Source organism: Chiloscyllium plagiosum, chromosome 3 (assembly GCF_004010195.1).
Source record: "Chiloscyllium plagiosum isolate BGI_BamShark_2017 chromosome 3, ASM401019v2, whole genome shotgun sequence".
NCBI classification, from domain to species: Eukaryota; Metazoa; Chordata; class Chondrichthyes; order Orectolobiformes; family Hemiscylliidae; genus Chiloscyllium; species Chiloscyllium plagiosum.
The window spans coordinates 127,070,953-127,095,116 of NC_057712.1; the positions used below are offsets into that span (position 1 = coordinate 127,070,953).

The 24,164-nt window shown below is 43.0% G+C and overlaps 2 protein-coding genes and 1 long non-coding RNA gene across 11 annotated transcripts in view; 1 reads left to right on the plus strand and 2 right to left on the minus strand.

Moving 5' to 3' along the window:
• Positions 1-424: 424 nt before the first annotated feature.
• Positions 425-1,367, minus strand: LOC122548687. Its single transcript, XR_006311312.1, has 2 exons — positions 1,325-1,367; positions 425-584 (listed from the first exon to the last, which is right to left on the minus strand). It is a non-coding gene; the product is annotated as an uncharacterized LOC122548687 (long non-coding RNA).
• Positions 1,368-6,762: 5,395 nt separating this feature from the next.
• mrpl14 (mitochondrial ribosomal protein L14) lies at positions 6,763-21,637 on the minus strand. 3 transcript variants are annotated; one of them, XM_043687275.1, is made up of 3 exons: positions 21,308-21,637; positions 8,543-8,617; positions 6,763-7,309 (listed from the first exon to the last, which is right to left on the minus strand). In XM_043687275.1, exons 1-3 carry the CDS (start codon positions 21,352-21,354, stop codon positions 6,943-6,945), a joined length of 489 nt encoding a protein of 162 aa, XP_043543210.1. In that variant the 5' UTR covers positions 21,355-21,637; the 3' UTR covers positions 6,763-6,942. The 3 variants fall into 3 exon arrangements, with proteins under 3 accessions (XP_043543210.1, XP_043543212.1, XP_043543211.1); XM_043687277.1 differs by lacking the exon at positions 21,308-21,637 and adding an exon at positions 14,627-14,660; XM_043687276.1 differs by lacking the exon at positions 21,308-21,637 and adding an exon at positions 12,655-12,677.
• Positions 21,638-21,645: 8 nt separating this feature from the next.
• LOC122548516 (CSC1-like protein 2) overlaps positions 21,646-24,164 on the plus strand; it is a 211,408-nt gene continuing 208,889 nt past the window's right edge. For 5 of the 7 annotated variants that reach the window (XM_043687267.1, XM_043687270.1, XM_043687272.1 and 2 more), the window contains exon 1: positions 22,142-22,201. In XM_043687267.1, coding sequence (XP_043543202.1) covers positions 22,157-22,201 — 45 coding nt within the window. In that variant the 5' untranslated portion in view covers positions 22,142-22,156. Of the gene's footprint in view, positions 21,735-21,787; positions 22,101-22,141; positions 22,202-24,164 lie in introns of those variants that run through there. The other 2 variants (XM_043687274.1, XM_043687271.1) reach the window with 2 other exon arrangements.

Here is a 24,164-nt window from a genome sequence, read left to right on the forward strand (position 1 = left end):
GCTCCACCAGTCAATGATTGTATTTTCTGCTTGAATAAAATTAGTGACCTCTCCTCCACAGACCTCTGTGGTAGCAAACTGCATATCAAAAGGAGTGAACTGAATTGGCTGAGACGGATATGCTAGACTCCTCGAAATGTCAAAGATGAAGTACTCTGTTACTAGGATGCAACATAAGCCAAGCTACTGTGTGGCATGGGAGAAAGTGAGGACTGCAGCTGCTGGAGATCAGAATCGAGAGTGTGGTGCTGGAAAAGCACAGCCAGTTAGGCAGCATCCGAAAAGCAGGAGAATCGATAATTCGAGCATAAGCTCTTCATCAGGAATGAGGCTCATTGTGGCATGCTCTGTGGCATGTCATTCCCAAAACAGGATTTAGTTTGTAGATGTAGTGTTGAGTGCAATAACTCCACAAAGGCCGGTGTCCCATCACCAAGTCACCCTTTATTTACTTGTACATAATACAGGATCAATCTGGTGAACTATCAACCATAAAATCTTAATTCACTCAATCTGCATGTCCCCTTGCAACTTTCTTCTCCTGTATATTTTACAATGTCCTTCTAATTTAGTGCTATAATGATCTGTAAAGGAGATAGTTAAATTACATAAGTGATATTAACAGAACATAATGAACGAGAAGGCACACATTTAAGGTGAAAGAGGAAAAATTTAAAAGGGACCCAAGGGTAACCTTTTCACTGAGAGGATGGTGAGTGAATGGAATGGGTTGCCAGAGGAAGTGGCAGAGGCTGGTACAATTACAACATTGAAAAGGCATCTGGATGGGCATGTGAATAGGAAGGGTTTAGAGGGATATGGGCCAAGTGCTGGCAAATGTGACTAGATTGGTTGGATATCAGGTCAGCATGGACAAGTTTGGCCGAAGGGTCTGTTTCCATGCTGTACATCTCTATGACTATGACACTGACCCAGCTAGCACAGAATTGGCACCTGGAGTGAGCAGATCTCCTGACACTCCTGTTTAGATCTGTCAGCCAGGACTCCCTGATTTGAGCTATTAACCTGACCCAATCAGGGAACTCAGTCTATGAGATCCACCTGGCTGACCTTGATTCAATCACTAGATCCCTCCCCCTTTGAGTTCTTTATCCTGTAACTTCTCCTGTGGCATTTTCACAACAGGTTCAGCTCCTCCAACCCACACAGGGCCATTCCAATGTTTTCGACACCAAACATCTGCTGAAATAAACTGCCTCTCTCGCTTAGGGGAGCCTTGTTCGGCTTTGGTGTTCCTGATGCCATTTCACCCTCCTGACAACCACCACCCCCCCGAAAAAGATCTGGAATGATCAGATTTAACCTGGTGCAGAGTCTTCCTGAAGAAGGGCTTATGCCCGAAACGTCGATTCTCCTGTTCCCTGGATGCTGCGCTTTTCCAGCAACACATTTTCAGCAGAGTCTTCCCCCCATTAGCAACTCTGCTGTCACTGTCCGTGCAGTTGCATGAGGAATGATCCTATCATCAAACAAAAACCAGGACAGTTGGTATTGAATGAAGCTGTACTTTGTTTCTTTGATCCTGCCTTCAAACTGCTCTTTCCATGAGATAATTGTTTGATGGGTGGTATGGAGCTATCCTTATACTAAGAGTGCCATTCAAATAGGAAATACTCAAATTTCATGCTGGTAAAAGATGACCTGTTGTTGGTGACCAACACCTCTGGGAATCTGTGTTTTGCAAAAAATGCTCTCAACTTTTCAATTGTCATCCCAGTGCTTGACAAATGAACTCTATACACATCCAACCACTTTGAATGAGCATCCACAATGACAAAACATAGAACCCATGAAAGGACTGGCATAGTTGACACATAATTGAGTTTAGGGTTACCCAGTAATTCCCATAAATGTGTGGGTGCATCCTTGTTGGCACTCTGGGCACTGCCCCACCAATGTAGCTACGTCAGCATCCAATCCTGACAACCAGACACAATTTCTCACCATCATCTTCATTTTGGAAACCCCTTGATGACGCTGGTAGAGTTCAGCCAGTACCTTGTGGTGACCTATGCTCGGGACAATCACTCTTGCACCCCATAATAATATGGCATCCTCTACTGTGATCTGGTCTCACTGGGTCCAGAAAGATTCCAATGGCCCTTTTGTTTCACCACTAGCTGTTCTACTTTTGTCACAGCAGAATCATTTTGTGTCCTATTATGGACCAGACCAGACCCCCTCAAAACATTTTCAAGAAAGTAGCCCAGATCCTAACTTTTCTCATTGTTTTAAGCAGGTGTAAGGAGGCATATGGTATGCTTGCCTTCATTGGACAGGGTATTGCGTATAAGAGCTGAAAAGTCATGTTAAAATTGTAAAAGACATTGGTTCAGCCACATTTTGACCATTTAACCAGATTTTTATTTTGATTGATCCTGATTTGGACATTGCTAAGCAATTTAACTATTCCAAACAGATGTAAGATCTGGGCGAGTAGGCCATTGCAGTTGCTGCTGGTATACGGATACGATACAACAGGAGTCCTGAATTGATTAAGAGAACTCACAGGTTGATATTCAGGAGAGTGCACACTCTGGAAAGCCAACTTGGACAGTCTAGAAGAGTGAGCAAAGGAGTGGCAGATGGAATACAATGTGGGAAAGTGTAAGGTTATGCGCTCTGGTAAGAATAGAGCAGAAGACTATTTTCTAAACAGCAAAATACAAAGGGACTTGCGAGATCTTGTTCAGAATTCTCTTAAGGTTAACAGACAAGTTCAGTTGGCAGTTAGGAAGGCAAATACAATCTTAGCATTCATTTGAAGAGGGCTAGATTACAAGTTGTACTGCTGAGGCTATATTAGGTTTGGTCAGTTTGCATTTGGAACATCGTGAGCAACTTTAGGCCCCATTTCTAAGGAAGGATTTGGTGGCATTTGATGGGGACCAGAGGAAGCTTCCAAGTATGATCTCCAGGATGAAGAGCTTGTCATATCAGCAGTGTTTGATGTCTCTGGTTCTGTGGAATCCCTACAATATGGATGCAGGCGATTCGACCCTTCAAGTTCACAACAACCCTCAGAAGAGGATCCCACCCAGAACTACCACTCCTACCCTATCGCTGTAGCCCTGTATTTCTCATGGCCCGCACATTGCTGGATATTATAGGCAATTCAGCAAGGCCAATCCACCTAACCTGCACATCTCCAGACTTGATGGGGTTTAGAAGGATGAGGGGGCTTGCACTGAAACTTACAAAATACTGAAAAACCTAAATACAGTGGGTCGTGGAAATGTTTCCACTTGTAGGAGACTTTGATCCAAGGTCAAAATGGAGAACTGAGATGAGGAGGAATTTCTTCAGCTAGTGGGTGGTTAATTTGTGGAACTCACTGCCACAGAGGGCTGCGGAGGCAGTCACTGAGTATACTTAACACAGAGGAGGAGATGTTTTTCACTGGTAAAGGTATCAAGAATTACAGGAAGATGGCAGGAGAACAAGACTGAGAAATGACTGTAGCTCAGTGGTTAGCACTGCTGCCTCACAGCACCAGAGATCCGGGTTCAATTCCAGCCTTGGGCTACTGTCTGTGTGCAGTCTGTACATTCTCCCAGTGTCTGCATGCAATTCCTCCAGGTGCTCTGGTTTCCTCCCACAGTCCAAAGATGTGCAGCTTAGGTGCCCACAATGTGCAGTGATGTATAGGTTAGATGAATTAGCCATGGGAAATGCAGGGTTACAGGGATAAAGCAAGGTGTGAGTCTAGGGTGGGATGTTCCTCAGAGTTGGTGTGGACTTGTTGGGCAGAATGGACGGTTTCCACACTGTAGGGATTCTAAACAAATCCCATTAGGGTGGTGTAGTGGCTCAGTGGTTAGCATTGCTACCACATAGCACCAGGGACCCAGGTTTGATTGCAGCCTTGAGGGACTGTATGTGGAGTTTACAAATTCTCTCAGTGTCTGCGTGGGTTTCCTCTGGATACTAGATTAGCTATGGGAAATGCAGGGTTACAGGGATGGGGAATGCCCTTTGAAGGGTTAGTGTAGACCCAAAGTGCCAAATGGTCTGTTTTCCAGCTGTAGGAATTCTATGATAAACATATCTGTCATAATCAAATGGAGGAACAATAGCCTGATTGCTCCTGTGACTTATGAGATGGAGAAGGAGACTGAAGAACAACAAGTCAAAAGGATCATCTCACCAAGCTCTGTGAATTGGAACCACCAAACTGCTATCCCACCTCTTTCTCCTTCACCATAATCCCAATTCTTTAGGTGTGTGCGTTTAGAGGAGTTTTATAAGGGGTTAGTATTCTAACCAGTAGAATAATAATATGACAAATGTTTATGATTGCTTACCTGTGTACTGAAGCCTGGTCTTTGTTTTCTGTTATCATAATTTTATCAGACAATAACTTGGGGAATTTTACATACTTTAATAAGTACAAAGAAAACCAAAAGCCAATTAAGAAAACCAAAACTAAAGATAGTATTCCACAAATGGTCTCACTAATGTCTTGTACAAATGTAGCAAAACAAGTCTACTTTTAATTCCCTTTTAATAAATAAAAAAGTTATGTGCATTTCTCATCACCTGCTGTAAATGCATACTAATTTTTCTGATTTATAGACCAAGACACCCTCCTTATCTCAGTTCTGCAATCTCTTGTAATAGAGATTTTTCTTCATTTTTTGAACACTTTTTTTTGGAAATGAAATGAAAGTTTATCGGTTATGGCTGAAAGGCCAGGAAAGTCTTGCAACTTTAAAATCAAGTGCTAGATTGTGTTGAACAATGCAATACAATATTGTCTTTGAAGCAGCAAGAGGGAGAATTCAAGACTGAGCAGCACTGGGAATCTTTTGAGTAAAGAAATTCTGCCTGACAATAGCCCTCTAATTAGTTGAGCTGTGGAGTGTTAAAAAACTGTAAGCACCCACAGCAACGATCAAGAAGATACATCCAAAGTCTGTAATCTCTCCTTCCCTATTTCTCCAAAATAAACCCAAGAATGTTTCCAAGAAAGAAGTCTGAGACAAAGAAGACTCTGATCAACAACAGAACTGAAGAATGACTGTCATTAGCAGCATGAAAAATCTGTAAGATGCACTGCAAAAACAGCATCTTCTGAACACACAAACGCTTCCATCTTAAACAAGGGCAGCAAATACATGGGAATACAACCACCTGCAAGTTCCCCTCCAAGCCACTCACCATTCTGACTTGTAACTGTATTACATTTCCTTCAGTGTCAAAAATCACTGAATTCCCTTTCTAGAGGCATTGTGGATCTATCCACAATACACAGACGACAGCAGCTCAAGATGGCAGCTTACCATCACCTTCGAAAACAGGAGATAGGCAATAAATGCTGCCAATGACGCCTGAAACCCTCAAGTGATTTTTTAGAAAAAAATCTTAAAGAAATCAACAGTACGAGAAGGTAACCTAGCATTGTTGTGGTCTGGACTTTTGATCTTCAGCATTTTGTTTACCTTGTGCCATCTTTTCCAATCCATAGTATATGATCAAGACTGGCAAAAGGTATATAGTTTAATCATGATTGTGTGTGAGATGTATTTTGGATTGCCAAAGGGTATATTTTAAATTGAATAGTTGTAGATTATAAATCCTCTGTTTCACTGCTTTTGTTAGAGACTAGTGTGTTACAATATTTTTTTTCGGTTGCTGATATAAACTGGTCTGAATTGCTTTTGGCTTGAGCACCAGTCAGCCAGGTAAATCTGTCATTTTGGTGCGCTCTTTGGGATTGTACAAATTTTGTGATGGCAATTGGACAGTGGGGCATGATTAATACCAGTCTCCCAGTTAAGTTGTGACACTTTCTATTGAAATAATATGCTGCTTTTATTTCTACATTCCACCTAGATAACATCCCTAAGGCGTACTATGCCAAACAGAATGCAGTTCCTCTACTTCCATATTCTGGTGTTGTGGTTCTGTTCGCCGAGCTGGAAGTTTTTGTTGCAAACGTTTCGTCCCCTGTCTAGGTGACATCCTCAGTGCTTGGGAGCCTCCTGTGAAGCGCTTCTGTGGTGTTTCCTCCGGCATTTATAGTGGCCTGTCCCTGCCGCTTCCGGTTGTCAGTTTCAGCTGTCCGCTGTAGTGGCCGGTATACTGGGTCCAGGTCGATGTGTTTGTTGATGGAGTTTGTAGATGAGTGCCATGCTTCTAGGAATTCCCTGGCTGTTCTTTGTTTCGCTTGTCCTATAATGGTAGTGTTGTCCCAGTCAAATTCATGTTGCTTGTCGTCTACATGTGTGGCTACTAGGGATAGCTGGTCGTGTCGTTTCGTGGCTAGTTGATGTTCGTGGATGCGGATCGTTGCAACAAAAACTTCCAGCTCGGCGAACAGAACCACAGCAACGAGCACCCGAGCTACAAATCTTCTCACAAACTTTGAATATTCTGGTGTGTCCAGTGCCTTCATTCTACTATCTGCAGCTGCACCATCTTCTGAAATTCTCTTCCTAAATCAGCTCCACAACTTTGCACTTTATTTAAAACTACTTTGCTATTAATTATCAATGCTCCTGTAGTCTATCCAAAGGAGCCCATTCAATCTGTCCCAAATCAGTTACAAAATGGTGACAAGATTAGGGAAAACTGCTTCAGTAATACATCAAAAAGGTCATGTTGTAAGCTGGGGCCACAAGATAAGGACAGCTGAGAAAGATTTGAAGGGAAATAGGTGCAACAGTTTGCAATGCTAAACTAGATGCAAAACAGAACTAAATTACACAACAACAGTAAGCGAAGCTTATGGGCAAGGTCTTGTTGAGGAACAAGATATTTAATGTATAAACGTGTAGCTGTTATAAGTGAACCAACTTTTGCAACTCAAATATCCAAGGCGTCTATAATGGAAGTCATGGTTGATCTACACGGAAAAGATATTTCTTTCCATAAATGATAGCCACTGTTGATAATTCTTTCAGTAACTCAGCAAGTCCATCAGACAAATTTCTGAGCAATTGCCAAAACTTTGGAATAATCACCTTCCAACTGACGCAGGCTATTGGGGATTGGTACTTTGATACGTGTCCCTGTTGGGTTCCCATTATCTTCAATGAGCACCACGTTGTTGGAGTCAAATCTAGGTGTCATCCTTGGACCAGGCATCCGATGACCTACAATCAATGCCTTCTTCTTCTGCCCTTTGATTGCCAGTAATATTTTGTCTCCAACTTTGCCAATTCCATTTTTGGTATACACATGGATGCATTTGGGTGGTCTATGATAAGGGGTGTTGCCAAGAGAACTGTTGTCCACTACCCGTACTCTGGTCATTTTCTGTATGGCTGTACAGGCTGCTGAAGTACTGAAATATGGAAAGAGAATGAAGGGTATTTTTAAAATGTCAGAAAAGACAGATACCAATGTCAGTTTTGAAGTCTCAAAGCTTTCTTACAATTTTTAAATAGGATTCAATCAATCTTCAATGTCTCATTTAGTAAATACAAGAGATTAGAAAAATGTGCAGAATACATGTGCAAGTGGCAAAACTGTTTCAATATAGATGAGTTTGAGGTGTGCGTTTTGATGGCAGGAGTATGCACATTGCAAAATAAGCTTTGAAATGAGGGAGAGAAGCAAACACATCTTGGGGATATACATTCATCAATCACACAGTGTAGCAACAACAAGACCAATAAAAAATTAAGCTTGATTTCGGATTTCAGAATTGAAAGGTGAAAGATTATGTTCAACTTGTATGGGCCCTTAATTAGGTTGTACTTGAGGTAAAGTTAATGGTTCTGATTTCCATATTATAAAAATGAGGTAGAAGCACTGGTAATGGCAAAAAATGAATTACATAGGTATGGCATCTCTGTTCTGGCATCATCCATCAGGAAACACTGAACAGACTGGAGCTCTTTTGTCTAGAAAAAGAAACAGCTGAAAGGTCACCAAATTAAGGTTCTTACAATTATGAAGAAGTTCAAGGGGATGAATAAAATGTTTCCACCTGTGCACAAGACCCAAAATATATGTCATAAATAGAATCTTAGCACCAATGAATCCAATAAAGGATTTAAGGCAAAATGCTTTAGTCAAAAATTGGTTACAATGTGGGACATGCTACTACAAAGAGTAGTTGAGGAAAGTGCAGAACAAAGGAAAATTGAATTGAATGCAATGCTGATATGGATAGATCAAGTAAGGCAGTATTATGTTTATGTCTTACTACTGTAAATTCCATGTGATTCACGTGCGAAAATGAGGCGCTGCCTGTCTGCTCCATTACACATGAAAGATTCCTTAACCAACACAGTCGATTAAAAGGCCGATTGCATCATTGATGTTTGTGTAATCTGGTGTACATAAATAACAATCATGTTTGTATATATAACATCAGTAACTGCATTTAAGAAATTCACTGCATCTGAATTATCTTGTGATGTTGCAGAAAAAAAAGTGATAAGCGCTTTAGGAATGCAAGACTTTCTTTCAATACAGGTTTGAAAGAAGCTGGCCTTTTTAAGCAGCAACAATAACCCTTTGGAGGCTGGCTGGGATCCCAGGATCGAAGCACAAAACGTGTGTGTAGTACCTGAACATTTGGTTCATTATTTCTGTTGCACGAGTAAATGGTACGATGGTTTTCCTGAAGAGAGCCATGACGGACCTAAAGACAAGAACATTGAGATTTACACTGAGGTACAGAGATTGCACTGATACGACATATTGTCTATACAAATTCTTTCAGATTGGCTAACGAAAATCCTTTCAGTACTTTACACCCAATTATTTCATTTATGAATACTGTCAGTTATTTACTGGCTTCCACTTTAACTGTTTCAAAAACTTTATCTTTGTGCTAAAACAAAGTTGCATATATCCTACCAACTACAGCAAATTATGTAGCTCACATGCAGTCAATTATGTCAAAACTGGCCCAACTGCTTGATTGCAAATTAATACTTTCTTTTTCAAAGCAACTTTCCCTGGTTAGAACCAGAATGTTTGGAAGAAATGTTTCTCCTGACCACACAACAAAGTCCAAATCTCTTCTGCTGTTTCCTTCTTCACAGCTGTGGGATCTTTGCTAAACCACACCCTTACCTTGTTGGTAATATGTTTCTGATGACAGAGCAGGCATCCTCTCAATTTCTTGCCTCTCCTGCCAGCCATCTGAAGCTGACCTACACTCAAATCTATGCTTTAAAATCTGTAAACAGACAAACCCCAACTCCTGCAACATTAGGAAAGGGGGGGAAAATGGCTTAATAGTATCAACAGGTCCTTTGACCAGATTTGGCAATGTGCCTTATCTTGTCTTAACTTATATCCAAGCACATGAATGAGAGTCCCTGGTGTTTCTTCTACAGTTTATAACATTGAATGAGATAGATGGTCATAAATGAACGATTGTATCTGCAACCTTTCTGATTCAGTTGCACAGAAAGCATTGCAGTTACCAGACAAATGGTTCAACAGTACCATCTGCAAGGCACACCACATCAGACATGTGTTCTTTAATTCCACATGAGTGAACATCCAATTTACACTGTTTTTAAATTCATTCATGGGATGTGGGCATCACTGGCTTTACAGCATTCACTGCACATCCTGAGTTGCCCTCGAGAAGGTGATGGTGATGGCGAGCTGCCTTTTTAAACGCATAACAGGGGCTTTCAGGATTTTAACCAAGTGACTAACAGAAAGGCAATCTATTTCCAAGATAAAATTGTGTACGGCTTGGAGGGAAACTCATTGGTGCTAGCATCTATCTTTTGACCTTGTCCCGACGTTCACTAAAAAAGATAAAGAATTTGTCAAAGATATATAGTTCTAGTAGTATAGAATTTAAAAAATTAATTACTAAAAGACGAACAAAGAGGGAAAAGTTACAGTTCAAGAGTAAAGTAGCCAAAAGTATGAAAACAGATGAGTTCTTTTAGATGCTTAAAATAAAAATTTTAAATAAGTTTGGGGAATTAGCAATAGAGTATAAAGAGATGACAGATGAATTGAACATCAATCATCAATACAGAGAATTCACATAGCAGCCCGGAAATAACTGCATATCGTGAATTGAAAGGGAGGGAAGAAATCAAGAAAATTACTGGGTGACCACTTCGCAGAACACCTATATTGCATAGAAAAACAATGAAGGACCCAGAGGAGTATGAAAAGTGCCAGGTGAAACTCAGGAATACAATTAGGAAAGCAAGAGGAGAAAATGCTGGTGGGGAAGATTAAGGATATTCCCAAGGTATTCTACAAGTATATCAAGGGGAAGAGAACAACTCACGAACTTGATTGAGTTTTTTTGAAGTAGTAACAAAGAGGATTGATGAGGGCAAAACGGTGGACAAGATCTATATGGACTTCAGTAAGGCGTTCGACAAAGTTCCCCAAGGGAGAGTGGTTAGCAAGGTTAGATCTCATGGAATACAGAGAGAATTAGCCATTTGGATACAGAACTGGCTCAAAGGTAGAGGACAGAGGGTGGTTGTGCAGGGTTGTTTTTCAGTCTGGAGTGCCACAAGGATCAGTGCTGGGTCCACTCCTTTTTGTCATTCATATAAATGATTTGGATGTGAACATAGGAGGTATAATGAGTAAGTTTGCAGATGACACCAAAATTGGAGGTGTAGGGGATAGTGAAGAAGGTTAACTCAGATTACAACAGGATCTTGATCAGATGGGCCAATGGGCTGAGAAGTGGCAGATGAATTTTAATTTAGATAAATGTGAGGTGTTGCATTTTAGGAAAGCAAATCTTAGCAGGACTTATACACTTAATGGTAAGGTCCTAGAGTGTTGCTGAACAAAGAGACCTTGGAGTGCAGGTTCATAGCTCCTTGAAAGTAGTCGCAAGTAGATAGGATAGTGTAGAAGGCATATGGTATGTTCTCCTTTATTGGTCAGAGTATTGAGTAAAGGAGTTGGGAGTTCATGTTGTGCCTGTTCAGGACATTGGTTAGGCCACTTTTGGAATAGTGCATGCACTTCTGGTCTCCTGTCCGATTGGAAGATGTTGCGAAACTTGAAAGGGTTCAGAAAAGATTTACAAGGATGTTGCCAGGGTTGGAAGATTTGAGATATAAGGGGAGGCTGAATAGGCCTAATGGGGAACAAGGGGCTATCTGTACACTAAGCCAGAGGACGATGCTAGTGTTAATGAGTACTTCATGTCTCTCTACTCTGAAGCAGGAGAATGCAAGGACAGAATTCAAAAAAATAGACTGTGATGTGCCTAAGCTGATTGATCTAACAGAAGAGGTGGTATTGGTGGGTTGAGAAGTGGACCCATTCAGATGAGTGGTATCCTAGGCTATTGTGAGAAACAAAGGAGGAAATTATAGAGGCATTTAAATTTTTAAGTCATCTCTAGCTAAAGGGGTGTTTCCAGACATGTGGCTCATCTGGTTCCACTTTACAAGGAGGATAGTGGAGATACACCAGGGAACTAAAGACTAGAGAGAGTAACATTGGTGATAGGGAAATTACTGGAAAATACAGTAAAGGAATAAATTAATTTACAAGAGCAAGGTTTGATCAGGGATAGCATGATTTTGTCAAAGGGAGATCATGCCTAACAAATCTAGTGGAATTTTGAGGTGACCAAATGTTTGGATGAGAGTAGACATTTTATGAAGCTTATTGAGATTTGCGCAAGGCTTTTGACAAGGTCCCATGGGAAACTGATAAAGGAGGTAAATACTCATAGGACACACGGCAACTTGGAAAGGTGGCTCCAAGATTGGCCTAGTGACAGGAAACAGAGGGTGGTGGTGGAAGATTGTGGGAGTGGCTACACTCTATTGTGCAGCGACTTACCACAGGCATCAGTGCTAGGTCGCCTATTGCTTGTTGTATTTATACATGATGACTGCATGGAGAGGGATGATAAGTAAATTTGTGGATGACAAAAAGTTTGGCTCGAGGCTTGAAACTTTGGAGGAAGGTGTTAGGTGACAGGAGAGTATCAATAGATTGGTCAGATGGGCAGATCGGTGGCAGATGGAATTTAACCCTGATAATTGTGATATGAAGTACTTTGGAAGAAGGCAGGAGATTAAGGGAGCCCTCAGTGAATGGAAAAACACTAAGAAGCTCAGAGGAATCTTGGAGTACTTGCACCTGAAGATGACTGGACAGGTTAATAGGTGGTTAAGGCATATAGGACACTTGCCTTTATCAATTTTGGCAGAAATTATAAGAGCAGAGAGATCATGTTGGAATTGTACAGAACTTTGGCTTGGCCAAATCTGGAGTATTGTATGCAATTCTGATCACCACACTACAGGAAGTGATATGATTGCACTGGAGGGGTTGCAAAAGATATTCAACAGAATGAACATGGGATGGAGCATTTCAGCTACGAAGAGAGGCTGGATAAGTGCGGAGGTTTTCTTTGGAACAGAAAAGATTGAGACAGACCTGATTCAGGGATGAGATAGCAGCCATTCCCCTTAATTTAGCGGTTAATAACAAATGGGTATAAGACTGAAGTGAAAGGCAGGGTTTGCAGGGGATTTGAGAAAGAGGTTTTCACTGAAAGGATGTTGATGTCTGAAAAGCACTGCCTGGGAGAGTAGCTGAGGTGGGAAATCTCACAACCTTTAAAAATACTTAGAAGAACACTTGAAGTTTCATTCCATTCAAAGCTATGCGCTTCATGCAGAAAAGTGATATAAGTGTTGATAGTAATACATTTTTGGTGGACTTGATGAGGTGATGGCCCTTTTCTGTAGTATGAATCTTTGATTTGAGAACGAATTTGTTCATGCCTTGATTTATCCCATTCTGGTCCTCTTGCCTGGTGGGCGATAGTGAAGCTCTGGAGGTTTTCAGATAATGATTACCAAGCAAAATTCCAACAAAAAGCATCTTATTAAGACAAAACAAAGGCTAAGATTTGCATTTTAGAGAAATTTAGACTTCAGGGTGAGATGTTGTTGGGGATGGGGGCAGAGAGAATGTGGGGTTTGAGGGAGGTGGTGGTTGAGAGGATGACCTGATTGAGGTTTAAAAAAAAATGAAGAGTATAAATCACATTTCACTTGATAGGGTTACTCCAGCTAAATAATTCAGAGAGGAGCAGAGGTCACCAGTTAAGCTGTGTTAGGTCAGAACTGGATTAGATGTCAGTAAGTAGTTAACCCAGGTGATTAGAGAAATTTCCACCATATTTATAAATGACTTGGATGAGGAGGTTGAGGGGTGGGTTAGTAGATTTGCAGATGACACAAAGGTTGGAGGTGTCGTCGATAGCACAGAGGGCTACTGCAGGCTGCAGCGCGACCTGGGCTGAGAAATGGCAGATGGAGTTCAACCTGGATAGATGCGAAGTGATGCATTTTGGAAGTTCGAACGCGAATGCTGAATATAGGATTAAAGACAGGATTATTGGCAGCGTGGAGGAACAGAGGGATCTGGGTGTGCAAGTACATAGATCCCTCAAAGTTGCCACCCAAGTGGATAGGGTTGTTAAGAAAGCATATGTTAAGAAAGAGCCGCGAGGTTTTGCTGCAGCTCTACAAGTCCCTGGTGAGACCACACTTGGAACATTAGAACATAGAACAGTACAGCATAGAACAGGCCCTTCAGCCCACAATGTTGTGCCGACCACTGATCCTCATGTATGCACCCTCAAATTTCTATGACCATATGTATGTCGAGGAGTCTCTTAAATGTCCCCAATGACCCTGCCTTTACAATTGCTGCTGGCAACGCATTCCATGCTCTCACAACTCTGTGTGTAAAGAACCTGCCTCTGACATCCCCTTTATACTTTCCTCCAACCAGCTTAAAACTATGGCCCCTCATGTTAGTCATTTCTGCCCTGGGAAATAGTCCCTGGCTATCGACTCTATCTATGCCTCTCATTATCTTGTATACCTCAATTAGGTCCCCTCTCCTCCTCCTTTTCTCCAATGAAAAAAGTCTAAGCTCAGTCAACCTCTCTTCATAAGATAAGCCCTCCAGTCCAGGCAGCATCCTGGTAAACCTCCTCTGAACCCTCTCCAAAGCATCCACATCTTTCCTATAACAGGGCGACCAGAACTGGACGCAGTATTCCAAGTGCAGTCTAACCAAAGTTTTATAGAGCTGCAAAAGATCTCACGACTCTTAAACTCAATACCCCTGTTAATGAAAGCCAAAACACCATATGCTTTCTTAACAACCCTGCCCAGCCCTCTATACTGTCAATGACACCTCCAACCTTTGTGTCGTCTGCAAACTTGCTGACCCATCCTTCAATCCCCTCATCCAAGTCATTAATAAAAATTACAAACAGTAGAGGCCCAAGGACAGAGCCCTGTGGAACACCACTCACCACAGACTTCCAGGCAGAATATTTTCCTTCTACTACCACTCGCTGTCTTCTGTTGGCCAGCCAATTCTGTATCCAGTCAGCTAAGTTCCCCTGTATCCCATTCCTCCTGAACTTCTGAATGAGCCTACCATGGGGAACCTTATCAAATGCCTTGCTAAAGTCCATATACACCACATCAACAGCTCGACCCTCATCAACTTTTCTAGTCACATCCTCAAAGAACTCGATAAGGTTTGTGAGGCAGTGTTGACTGCATTTAATCAAGCCATGCTCTTCCAGACAGTCTTAAATCCTATCCCTCAGAATCCTTTCTAACACCTTGCAGACGACAGACATGAGACTTACTGGTCTGTAATTGCCGGGGATTTCCCTATTTCCTTTCTTGAAGAGAGGAATTACATTTGCCTCTCTCCAGTCCTCAGGTACGACTCCAGTGGAGAGCGACGATGAAAAAATCTTCGCAAGTGGCAAAGCAATTGCATTTCTTGTTTCCCAAAGCAGCCGAGGACAAATCTGGTCCGGGCCTGTGTCCAGTTCTGGTCACCCTACTATAGAAAACATACAGTGGCTTTGGAGAGGTTGCAAAGGTTTACCAGAATGCTGGCTGGACTGGAGGGTTTGCCTTATGAAGAAAAGTTGAATAAGCTCAGACTTTTCTCTCTGGAGAAAAGGAGGAAGAGAGGAGACCTGATCGAGGTGTACAAAATAATGAGAGGAATAGATAGAATCAATAGCCAGAGACTTTTCCCCAGGACAGGATTGACTGGTGCTAGAAGTCATAGTTTGAAGATATTAGGAAGAAGGTATAAAGGAGACATCAGAGGTAGGTTCTTTACACAGAGTTATGAATGCATGGAATGCGTTGCCAGCTGAGGTGGTGGAAGCGAAGTCATTGGGAACATTTAAGCGACTGTTGGACATGCACATGGATAGCAGTGAGTTGAGGGGTGCGTAGGTTAAGTTACGATATTTTATATTAGGATTAAGTCTCGGCACAACATCATGGGCCAAAGGGCCTATTCTGTGCTGTACTTTTCTATGTTCTAACTTATCTGTGGATGATGGACAAGCTTTGGGTTGTCCAAATGTGATTCATTCACCACAGAATTCCCGGCCTCTGGCTTGTTGTAGTTTTTATTTGGTTGGTCCAGTTGCTTTTCTGACCGATGCGACTTCCTCTGAATGTAGATGTTAAGGTTTCAGCAGTTTGAATGCTGTTGAATGTCAAATGGATGTGGTTACATTAATTCCTTTTTTTAAAATCACCATTGTCTGGCACTTCTGTGGCTTGAATGTGGCGTGCCACTTACCAGCCCAACCTTGAAAGTTCTTGCTGCACATCTGCAGGGACTGCTTTATTGTCTTTGTTCTGTAATCATTACCTGAATCATGAAACAGGATCCCATTTGTTGCTATGCAGTTGTTATCTTACCTGTGATCTTTATATCAGGTTTTTAATTAATTTTGCTGACTAGCTGTGGGTAAGGATACCAACACTTGATCTTTGGAGAAGATTGGGAGTTTTGCAGGAAATGCACTGGCTAAATGAATTCTCATTAGGGAGGCAATCATGTTGCGATAATGTCATTGGACAAGTAATCCAGAGATGTCGGCTCATGCTGTGGGGACATAGGTTCATATGATGAAATTTGAAGTCAATTAATAAATCTCTAAGTCAAAAACTAGTCTAATGCAGACCACATAACCAACGTTGTAAAACCACTTGGTATACTCTTGTCCTTTAGCAAAGAAAATCTGTTATCTTCACTTGGTCAGGTTTACAGATGACTCCAGACCCATAGCAATGCAATTGACTCTTAAAATGCCCTCTGAAATAAGCGCTATAAAGTCTAATAAAATGAATGAAATTGGATGAACAACTCTGCATTAACCAAGCCAACAGAAATGATCACAGCAAATACCACCCTGTGCATTCTTGAATATCTGGTGGCTTGAACCAAAATTGGAGTTATCAGACAGAGGTCAGGATTGGAGCAGAGGGATTGGAGGGCTGCGCGTTGTGAGGGTGAGAGGTTGGAGTGGGGGAGGGGGGTCGACAGGTTGAGGCGGTTAATGTCCCGGCGGCAGTTGGAAATGAAGAGGTCGAGGGCAGGTAATAGGCCTGACATTGTATTTAGTATGATTCCATGAGTAACACAATCATACCAAATACAACAACCCAAATACCAACTGTGGGCGGCACGGTGGCACAGTGGTTAGCACTGCTGCCTCACAGCGCCAGAGACCCGGGTTCAATTCCCGCCTCAGGCGACTGACTGTGTGGAGTTTGCACATTCTCCCCATGTCTGTGTGGGTTTCCTCCGGGTGCTCCGGTTTCCTCCCACAGTCCAAAGATGTGCAGGTGAATTGGCCATGCTAAATTGCCCGTAGTGTTAGGTAAGGGGTAAATGTAGGGGTATGGGTGGATTGCGCTTCGGCGGGGCGGTGTGGACTTGTTGGGCCGAAGGGCCTGTTTCCACACTGTAATTAATCTAATCTAATCTAATCTAATCGCACCAATAGGTCACCAAAAGTACAGGCACAGTGATAAAGGGTTGGAAGGCAGTTGTCTTATTCTCAGTACATATGCACTCTGTATCACATGAAGGTTCATAGTATCAGATCAAACATAGGTAAGAAAACCTCTTGCTGATTACCACCTCCTAAGCCCTCAGTTCTCTTGCGTGTTGAACACCACTTGGAAAAAGCAGAGGCTAGCAAAGACACAGAATGTAGCCTGGTTGGAGAAACAACAATATCCATCACCAATAGTGTCTTGGTAGCCACTACTGACCAAGCTGGCCAAGTCCTATAAGAAATAGACTCAAAGTGGTGCGGGAACCCAACAAGAGGGAAAAATCTACTTGACCCACCATCATCGATTGATCTGCATTGTGGAGATATCCAGAACAGCATCAGTAAGTGTGACTACCACAGACCTTGTGGAGTCAAAACCCTGCCTTCACAATGAAGGTACTCTCCATTGTGTAGCATGGAACTATCACCGTGCTAAATGAGAGAGATTTTGAACAAATCTAACAACTCAAGACAGGGCATCCATGAGATGCTGTGGACCATCAGTGGCAACGGTATTCAATCTGTAACCTCACGGCCCAGTATATTTTCCACTACCATTAAACCAGGGGATCAACCTTGATTCAATGAAGAATCAAAAGAGTACATAAGGAACAGCATGAGGCACACAGAAAAGATCTGGTGAAGCTACCAAACAGCATAAACAGGGTTTAAGAGGCACGACTAAGCAATTCCACAGACAATCATTGCTCAGACCTAAGCTTTACAGTCCTACCATGTCAGTTATGATTAATGGTGGACAACTGATCAACAATTAAACTAGAGAAGACTCCACAAATATCCTTATCTTCAATATTATGGGTGCCCAGTAATCAGTGCTGAAGATGAGACTGAAGCATTGGGCACAATCTACAGCCTGAAGTGCCAAATGGATGATCAATCTCTGCCTTCAGGCAGAAGTCCCTAGCATCACAGCCAAGTCAGGCCACTCCATTTGATATCAAGAGATGGTAGAAGACTCTTAATTTTGCAAAGGTTTTTTGCCCTGACAAGATTCAGGCAATAATATTAAGGCCCTGTGTTCCAGCCACAACACTAGCATTGACAAGGCAACGTAGAATATTGCCTGGATATATTTATGCACAAGAAAGCTTAAAATACTCAGCACAGCAGATAGCCTTTATGGAGAACAACAAAGGACTGTTTCACGATTATGATTGCTCATCTAATGAAGGTTCATCAACACATGGAAATGTTAATAAAATATTGGCTCTCTGATCCTCCTTGTCTTTCCTTCCTTCTCTAAATCCAAATGCTTTCAAATTCAGACTGCGCCTCACACAGCCATATCTTAAAATTTAAAATAGCTTTTTAACTGTGGAGATTGCACCCAAGTTTCAGCAAGTAACAGAGAGTAATTTCACCACTCCGGTGGACAAAATGAGTTCTGTTTGATCCTGTTCTCATAGATGCACATGCACCTCCCTTCAAATGTTCTACCGGTTACAATTCAAGAGGAAGAAATCAGGTTTGTATTTTATTTCCTCAATGGACACTGTAATTCTGGAATTATAGTTCAATAAGTGTCAATGTCCCTCATGTATGTCTTCACACGTGAATAAACTTAGGTAGAGTTTCAGCAGGCTGTTCAACCAAATCCACCCTTCCTCACACAGTACACATTTTCCAAAAAGTGCCAATCACCCTATTCAAAAGATTTTTCCATCCAGTCTTCAATCATCTGAGATTACTCTATTAATCAATAAGATTGAGTGTATTTCCCACCTCAGATCAATAATCCAACACATCGTCATATATCTGGAAGGATGGTGTCATCAAGAGTGATATCAAGCAGCAGCAGCAGCTCAATGACGCCCAGTTTGGATTCCATCAGGGCCACTAAGCTCCTGAACTCATTACAGCCTTGGTTCAAACATGGACAAAAGAGCTGAATTCCAGAGGTGAGGTGAGAGTGACCTCACCGCTGGGATATCAAGGCTGCATTTGACCCAGTGTGCATCAAGGAGGCCTATCAAAACTTGAATCAATGGGTATCGGGGGACAAACTCTCCAGTGGTTGGAGTCATACCTGGCTATAGGAAGATGATCGTGGCTCCTGGAGGTCAGTCATCCCAGCTCCAGAACATCTCTGTGGGAGTTCCTCAGGATAGCATCCGAGGCCCAACCCTCTTCAACTACTTCATCAATGATCTGCCCACCATCATGTCAGAAGTGGAGATGTTCGTCAATGAGTGCACAATGCTCAGCACTATTCATGACTCCTCATACACTAAAGTAGTCCATGTTCAAAGACAACAATATCCAGGTTTGGGCTAATAAGTGGCATTTAACATTCACGCTACACAAATGCAGAACTGTGACCATCACCAATAAGAGACAATCAAACCACCGCCCCCTAACATCCAGGGTGTTGCCATCACTGAATCCCCCTGCTATCAACATCATGAGGTTATCACTAACCAGAAACTCAACTGGGCTCACCACATAAACAGAGTGGCTGCAAGGCCAGGTCATAGGCTAAGAATACTGCGACAAGATCTAGACAGTTTGGGAGCGTGGTCCAGGAAATGGCTGATGAAGTTCAACATGAGCAAATGCGAGGTCTTGCATTTTGAAAAAAAGAATACAAGCATGGACTACTTTCTAAACGGTGAGAAAATTCATAAAGCCAAAGTACAAAGGGATCTGGAAGTGCTAGTCGAGGATTCTCTAAAGGTAAACATGCAGGTTGAATCCGTGATTAAGAAAGCGAATGCAATATTGTCATTTATCTCAAGAGGGTTGGAATATAAAAGCAGCGATGTGCTACTGAGACTTTATAAAGCTCTGGTTAGGCCCCATTTGGAGTACTGTGTTCAGTTTTGGGCCACACACCTCAGGAGGGACATACTGGCACTGGAGCGTGTCCAGCGGAGATTCACACGAATGATCCCTGGAATGGTAGGTCTAACATACGAGGAATGGCTGAGGATCCTGGGATTCTATTCATTGGAGTTTAGAAGGTTAAGGGGAGATCTAATAGAAACTTACAAGATAATACATGACTTGGAAAGGGTGGACGCTAAGAAATTGTTTCCGTTAGGCGGGGAGATTAGGACCCGTGGGCACAGCCTTAAAATTAGAAGGGGTCAATTCAGAACAGAAATGCGGAAACATTTCTTCAGCCAGCAGCTGGCGGGCCTGTGGAATTCATTGCCGCGGAGTGCAGTGGAGGCCGTTAGGCTAAATGTCTTCAAGGCAGAGATTGATAAACTCTTGATGTCACAAGGAATTAAGGGCTACGGGGAGAATGCGGGTAAGTGGAGTTGAAATGCCCATCAGCCATGATTAAATAGCGGAGTGGACTTGATGGGCTGAGTGGACTTGATGGGCCGAATGGCCTTACTTCCACTCCTATGTCTTATGGCCTAAGTCATAGAAAAAGCTTGTCCACTATTTACAAGGCACAAGTCAGGAGCCTGGTGGAATACTCCCCACTTGCCTGGATGAGTGCAATCCAACAGCACTCAAAAGGTTTGACACCATCCACTTGACGCCCCCAATCTTACCCGCTGCTGGAATAAGTCGATACCCCAATCTTACTCACTGCTGGAATAAATCATCTTACCCGCTGCTGGAATAAGTCGATACCCCAATCTTACTCACTGCTGGAATAAATCAATACCCCAATCTTACCCGCTGCTGGAATAAGTCGATACCCCAATCTTACCCGCTGCTGGAATAAGTCGATACTCCAATCTTACCCGCTGCTGGAATAAGTCGATACCCCAATCATACCCACTGCTGGAATAAGTTGATATCTCCAATCTTACCCGCTGCTGGAATAAGTCGATATCTCCAATCTTACCCACTGCTGGAATAAGTCGATATCTCCAATCTTACCCACTGCTGGAATAAGTCAATACCCCAATCTTACCCGCTGCTGGAATAAGTCGATACCCCAATCTTACCCACTGCTGAAATAAGTCGATACCCCAATCTTACCTCTGCTGGAATAAGTCGATACCCCAATCTTACCCTCTGCTGGAATAAGTCGATACCCCAATCTTACCCGCTGCTGGAATAAGTCGATATCTCCAATCTTACCCGCTGCTGGAATAAGTCGATATCTCCAATCTTACCCACTCCTAGTACAAACCAATACCCCAATGTTAACCAATGCTGGAATAGGTCAATACCCCTCAACCTAAACTACTGTTGGCACCAGTCCTCACGTTGTCCTATTGCTGGCACCAGTCAATCCACCATCACCTCCCACCCATCCCCATTCCTAACCTGCAGCTGGCACCAGCCATTGCCCCAATCCCACCTGGGGCACACAGCAAATCTACAGAATTGGGAGGGAGTAGGCCTCGGGGCGCGGGCCAGAGGCAAGACAGACCCGAGGCGCAGTGAAGCGACACCGAAGCCTGTCGCGAACATGCGTGTGTGTGAGAGCGAGAGAGACTCGCTGCAGATTAACACCATTACCAGAGAGAGGTGAGGTGAGGAACGGCACCGCCCGAATCGACGACCATCCGCGGCCCAGCTCCAGGGGATTCGGGGAGCGGCGCGTGAGGAGACCGCACGGCGGTTTGATTTAAACTGTCCCGTCAGCTTCAGGTACAAATGGCAGCGAACTGAAAGTTTTCTCTGTTCTCACACGGGCGCGGGACCCGAAATGGGGGAGGGGGGGGAACCAAAACGATAATTTTTTCGTTTCACAGCCGGGGAAGGGGAGAAAATAAAAACGTTACGCCCCGGGGGAAAGAGGTCGAGAAACGGGCGTGGTCTGTGGCCGGGACGTTAAAATAGGGCGTGGCCTGACGTACGGCTGGGCGTGACTTGGATTAAAATAGCCCCGTCGCGTCATCACGTCGAATCTGCTCTTTTCACCGGCTGCCGCAGGCGCCAAAGTGTACGGGGTTTGTCCTGACGTCCTCGACGCTATCACGTAAGGGTTTCTGCTCCCTGTCTCTAGCGTCATCGCGTAAGGGGTGGGGCTTCTCCTGTGGCTGACCGTCCCGCCTCCAGCCGGTGCTGCGGTCCGTCTGACGGCTCCCTTCCCCTCCCCCCCCGCCCACCAAGCAAGGAGGAGGCGACGTTTATTTACCAGCAGCGTCGAAATTGTGAACCGAGAGCGCATTTTATTTTGCGGGCGAGGAGTAAAACATTTAAATTTAATTCTGAGTGACCTCTAATGGATCCGGGGATTTAGGAGCGAGGGTGGAGGTTGTCGGTTGCCGGTTGCTAAGGGCTGGGCTCGCTGCTGTAGGTGGTGCAGGTAAGGAATGGGGCCTCTCCCCTCCTGGCTATCCTGCCTCGAACTTAACCGGGTGGATGAGGGCGGAAAAAAAAAATCTCGGGGCTCCAATCGAGTGCAAGGTGAAGCGAGTTAAACGCCACAAAGCCGCTCTAACGGCGCAGTAATGTTTTTATTTCTTTAATTTGTGCGGTGGCATGGGGATAGTCGCTTTATTCTGTTGTCGTTGTAAGGTGTTTGGGGGGGGGAAAGCAGCTGCCTCGGATGCTGCTGTGCTTTTCCAGCACCACTCTGATCTTTAAAAACTGCTGATTTGATACGATCACCCCCCCTACCCTTTTGAACAATGAAAACCCGTTTTTAAATTTTTTGCGTTTGCAATTGCAGTTAACTGAGTCCAGAACGTTGGCCGTTTAGTTTTTTTTTAAGGTTTTTTTTTAAGCAGTATAATTGGCCTCAACACGTTGTCACCTCGGGTTTCTTTCATGTCTTAATCGAGGCAATAGAAACGAGAGTGAAAGGGTACTGCTAATCGTTTCACAGTAATTGATTTGTCGATTTTAAAATCTGACGGTGTTTTGAGGGTGAGCGTGTTTTGCCTGAATGCTGGTGAGGAGTGAATTGTAAGTGCTTGTTAAGGATTTTGTTTTTGTTCCTCGGAGGCTCTGCGCGTCCGGAATACTGGTCTTCCCTTTGGACGCGGTGCATTCAAATCCTCGTAAAATGTACAGAGCGCCATTTCGATTATTCGAGATGTGTGACACCGTGGTTCAGCTAAACACTAATTTACACGCATCGTTTTTAGCATCTTATTCGACGTAGTGATTTGTAGTCCATCGTCTCTCTTTGAAATAATGGATGTTCTAATCAACAGAACTCTATTAGCCGAATGCTTGCTGTGCGGATTCATCTCGATCGAGGATTGCTCTTTATCGTTGGGTGTAGATTAGGTGGCAGTGGGTTTAAAACAGTGGATATTCAAATTAGGAACGAAAGTGTACTAGGGGTGAATGACAGGCTGACTATAACCTCAGAGAGAGTACCCGTAGTAGGAAAGGTTCTTTGAAGCACCCCACGTTGAACTTTGGTTTTAAACACTCTTTTGCTATTCTCAGCTTGGATTATTTCAGTTCTCTGCTGGTCTATTTGCATGTTGTTCTCATTCAAGCAGTTGTCTCAGGCTAATGTAATGAATGAGTCCAAAGTCCATATAAATCTTGGCATGAATAGTAAACTTCTAAGTGTTTTCAGAAGTACCTTAGATGTCTTTATCAACCATTGCCATGATAGCTAGAGGAAAGTGAGACTAAATGAATGGAATATATAAATGCATTTCTTACAAGCGTGCCAACAAGAGGAGATGTGCTGCTGCCCTCCCCCCTGCCATTATTGTCTTCAGCAACTGAATCAACAACTTCACTGATCTCTTTCCACTGCTTCCCACTCCATCATCTCCTCCCTTTAGTTGTCTGGCTATTCAAGTACATCCCTACATCCCATCCCCCAACCTCCATGACCCCGGTGTCTCTCCCCATTCTCGAAACCTACCCCTATCGCAAGCACCCCTCAATTTGGCAAGCTGTGGCCAGGAAATTGAGCTCAAAACTGATCTCATCTTGAGAGATGCTGAGTATAATTTTCCACTGAAGCATACTAGAAAGAGAAAGATAAGGAAGTGGTGAGTGGTCATCACTTTTAGAATTATCACAATGAGAAAGATTAGCTGACACTTTTTATTGAAGTATACTCACATGGACTGATTTTGCGAAATGTAATAGGCACAAATCAGCATTTATTTGAGGGAAGAGTGAGTAAACATTTGAACAAAGGAAGATGCCAATTTTTTTGCAAGGGATTAGGATTGTTGTGGTAGCGACCTGGTGCAGATATGATAGATTATGTTACATCTTTCTATTCTGTAAATCTCAATAGTTTATGGTTCAATCCTAATGTCACAATACTGGAAGCAGCAATCGGAAAATTCATCTCCTGTGATGTTACATAGTTCTCATTCTGAATTAGCAGAACAGTCCTTTGAGGAGTTTTCAATTTGGATGCAGACTTTGTACAGAATGTACAAAAGCT

Coding starts and splice junctions, on each gene's coding strand:
- mrpl14 (XM_043687275.1), bottom strand. CDS start 21,354: ATGGTCGTCGATTCGGGCGGTGCCGTTCCTCACCTCACCTCTCTCTG. Junction 8,618..21,307: donor CCTCACCTCACCTCTCTCTG/GTAATGGTGTTA, acceptor TCTTGTCTTTAG/GTCCGTCATGGCTCTCTTCA. Junction 7,310..8,542: donor ATAATGAACCAAATGTTCAG/GTACTACACACA, acceptor TCCATATTTCAG/TACTTCAGCAGCCTGTACAG.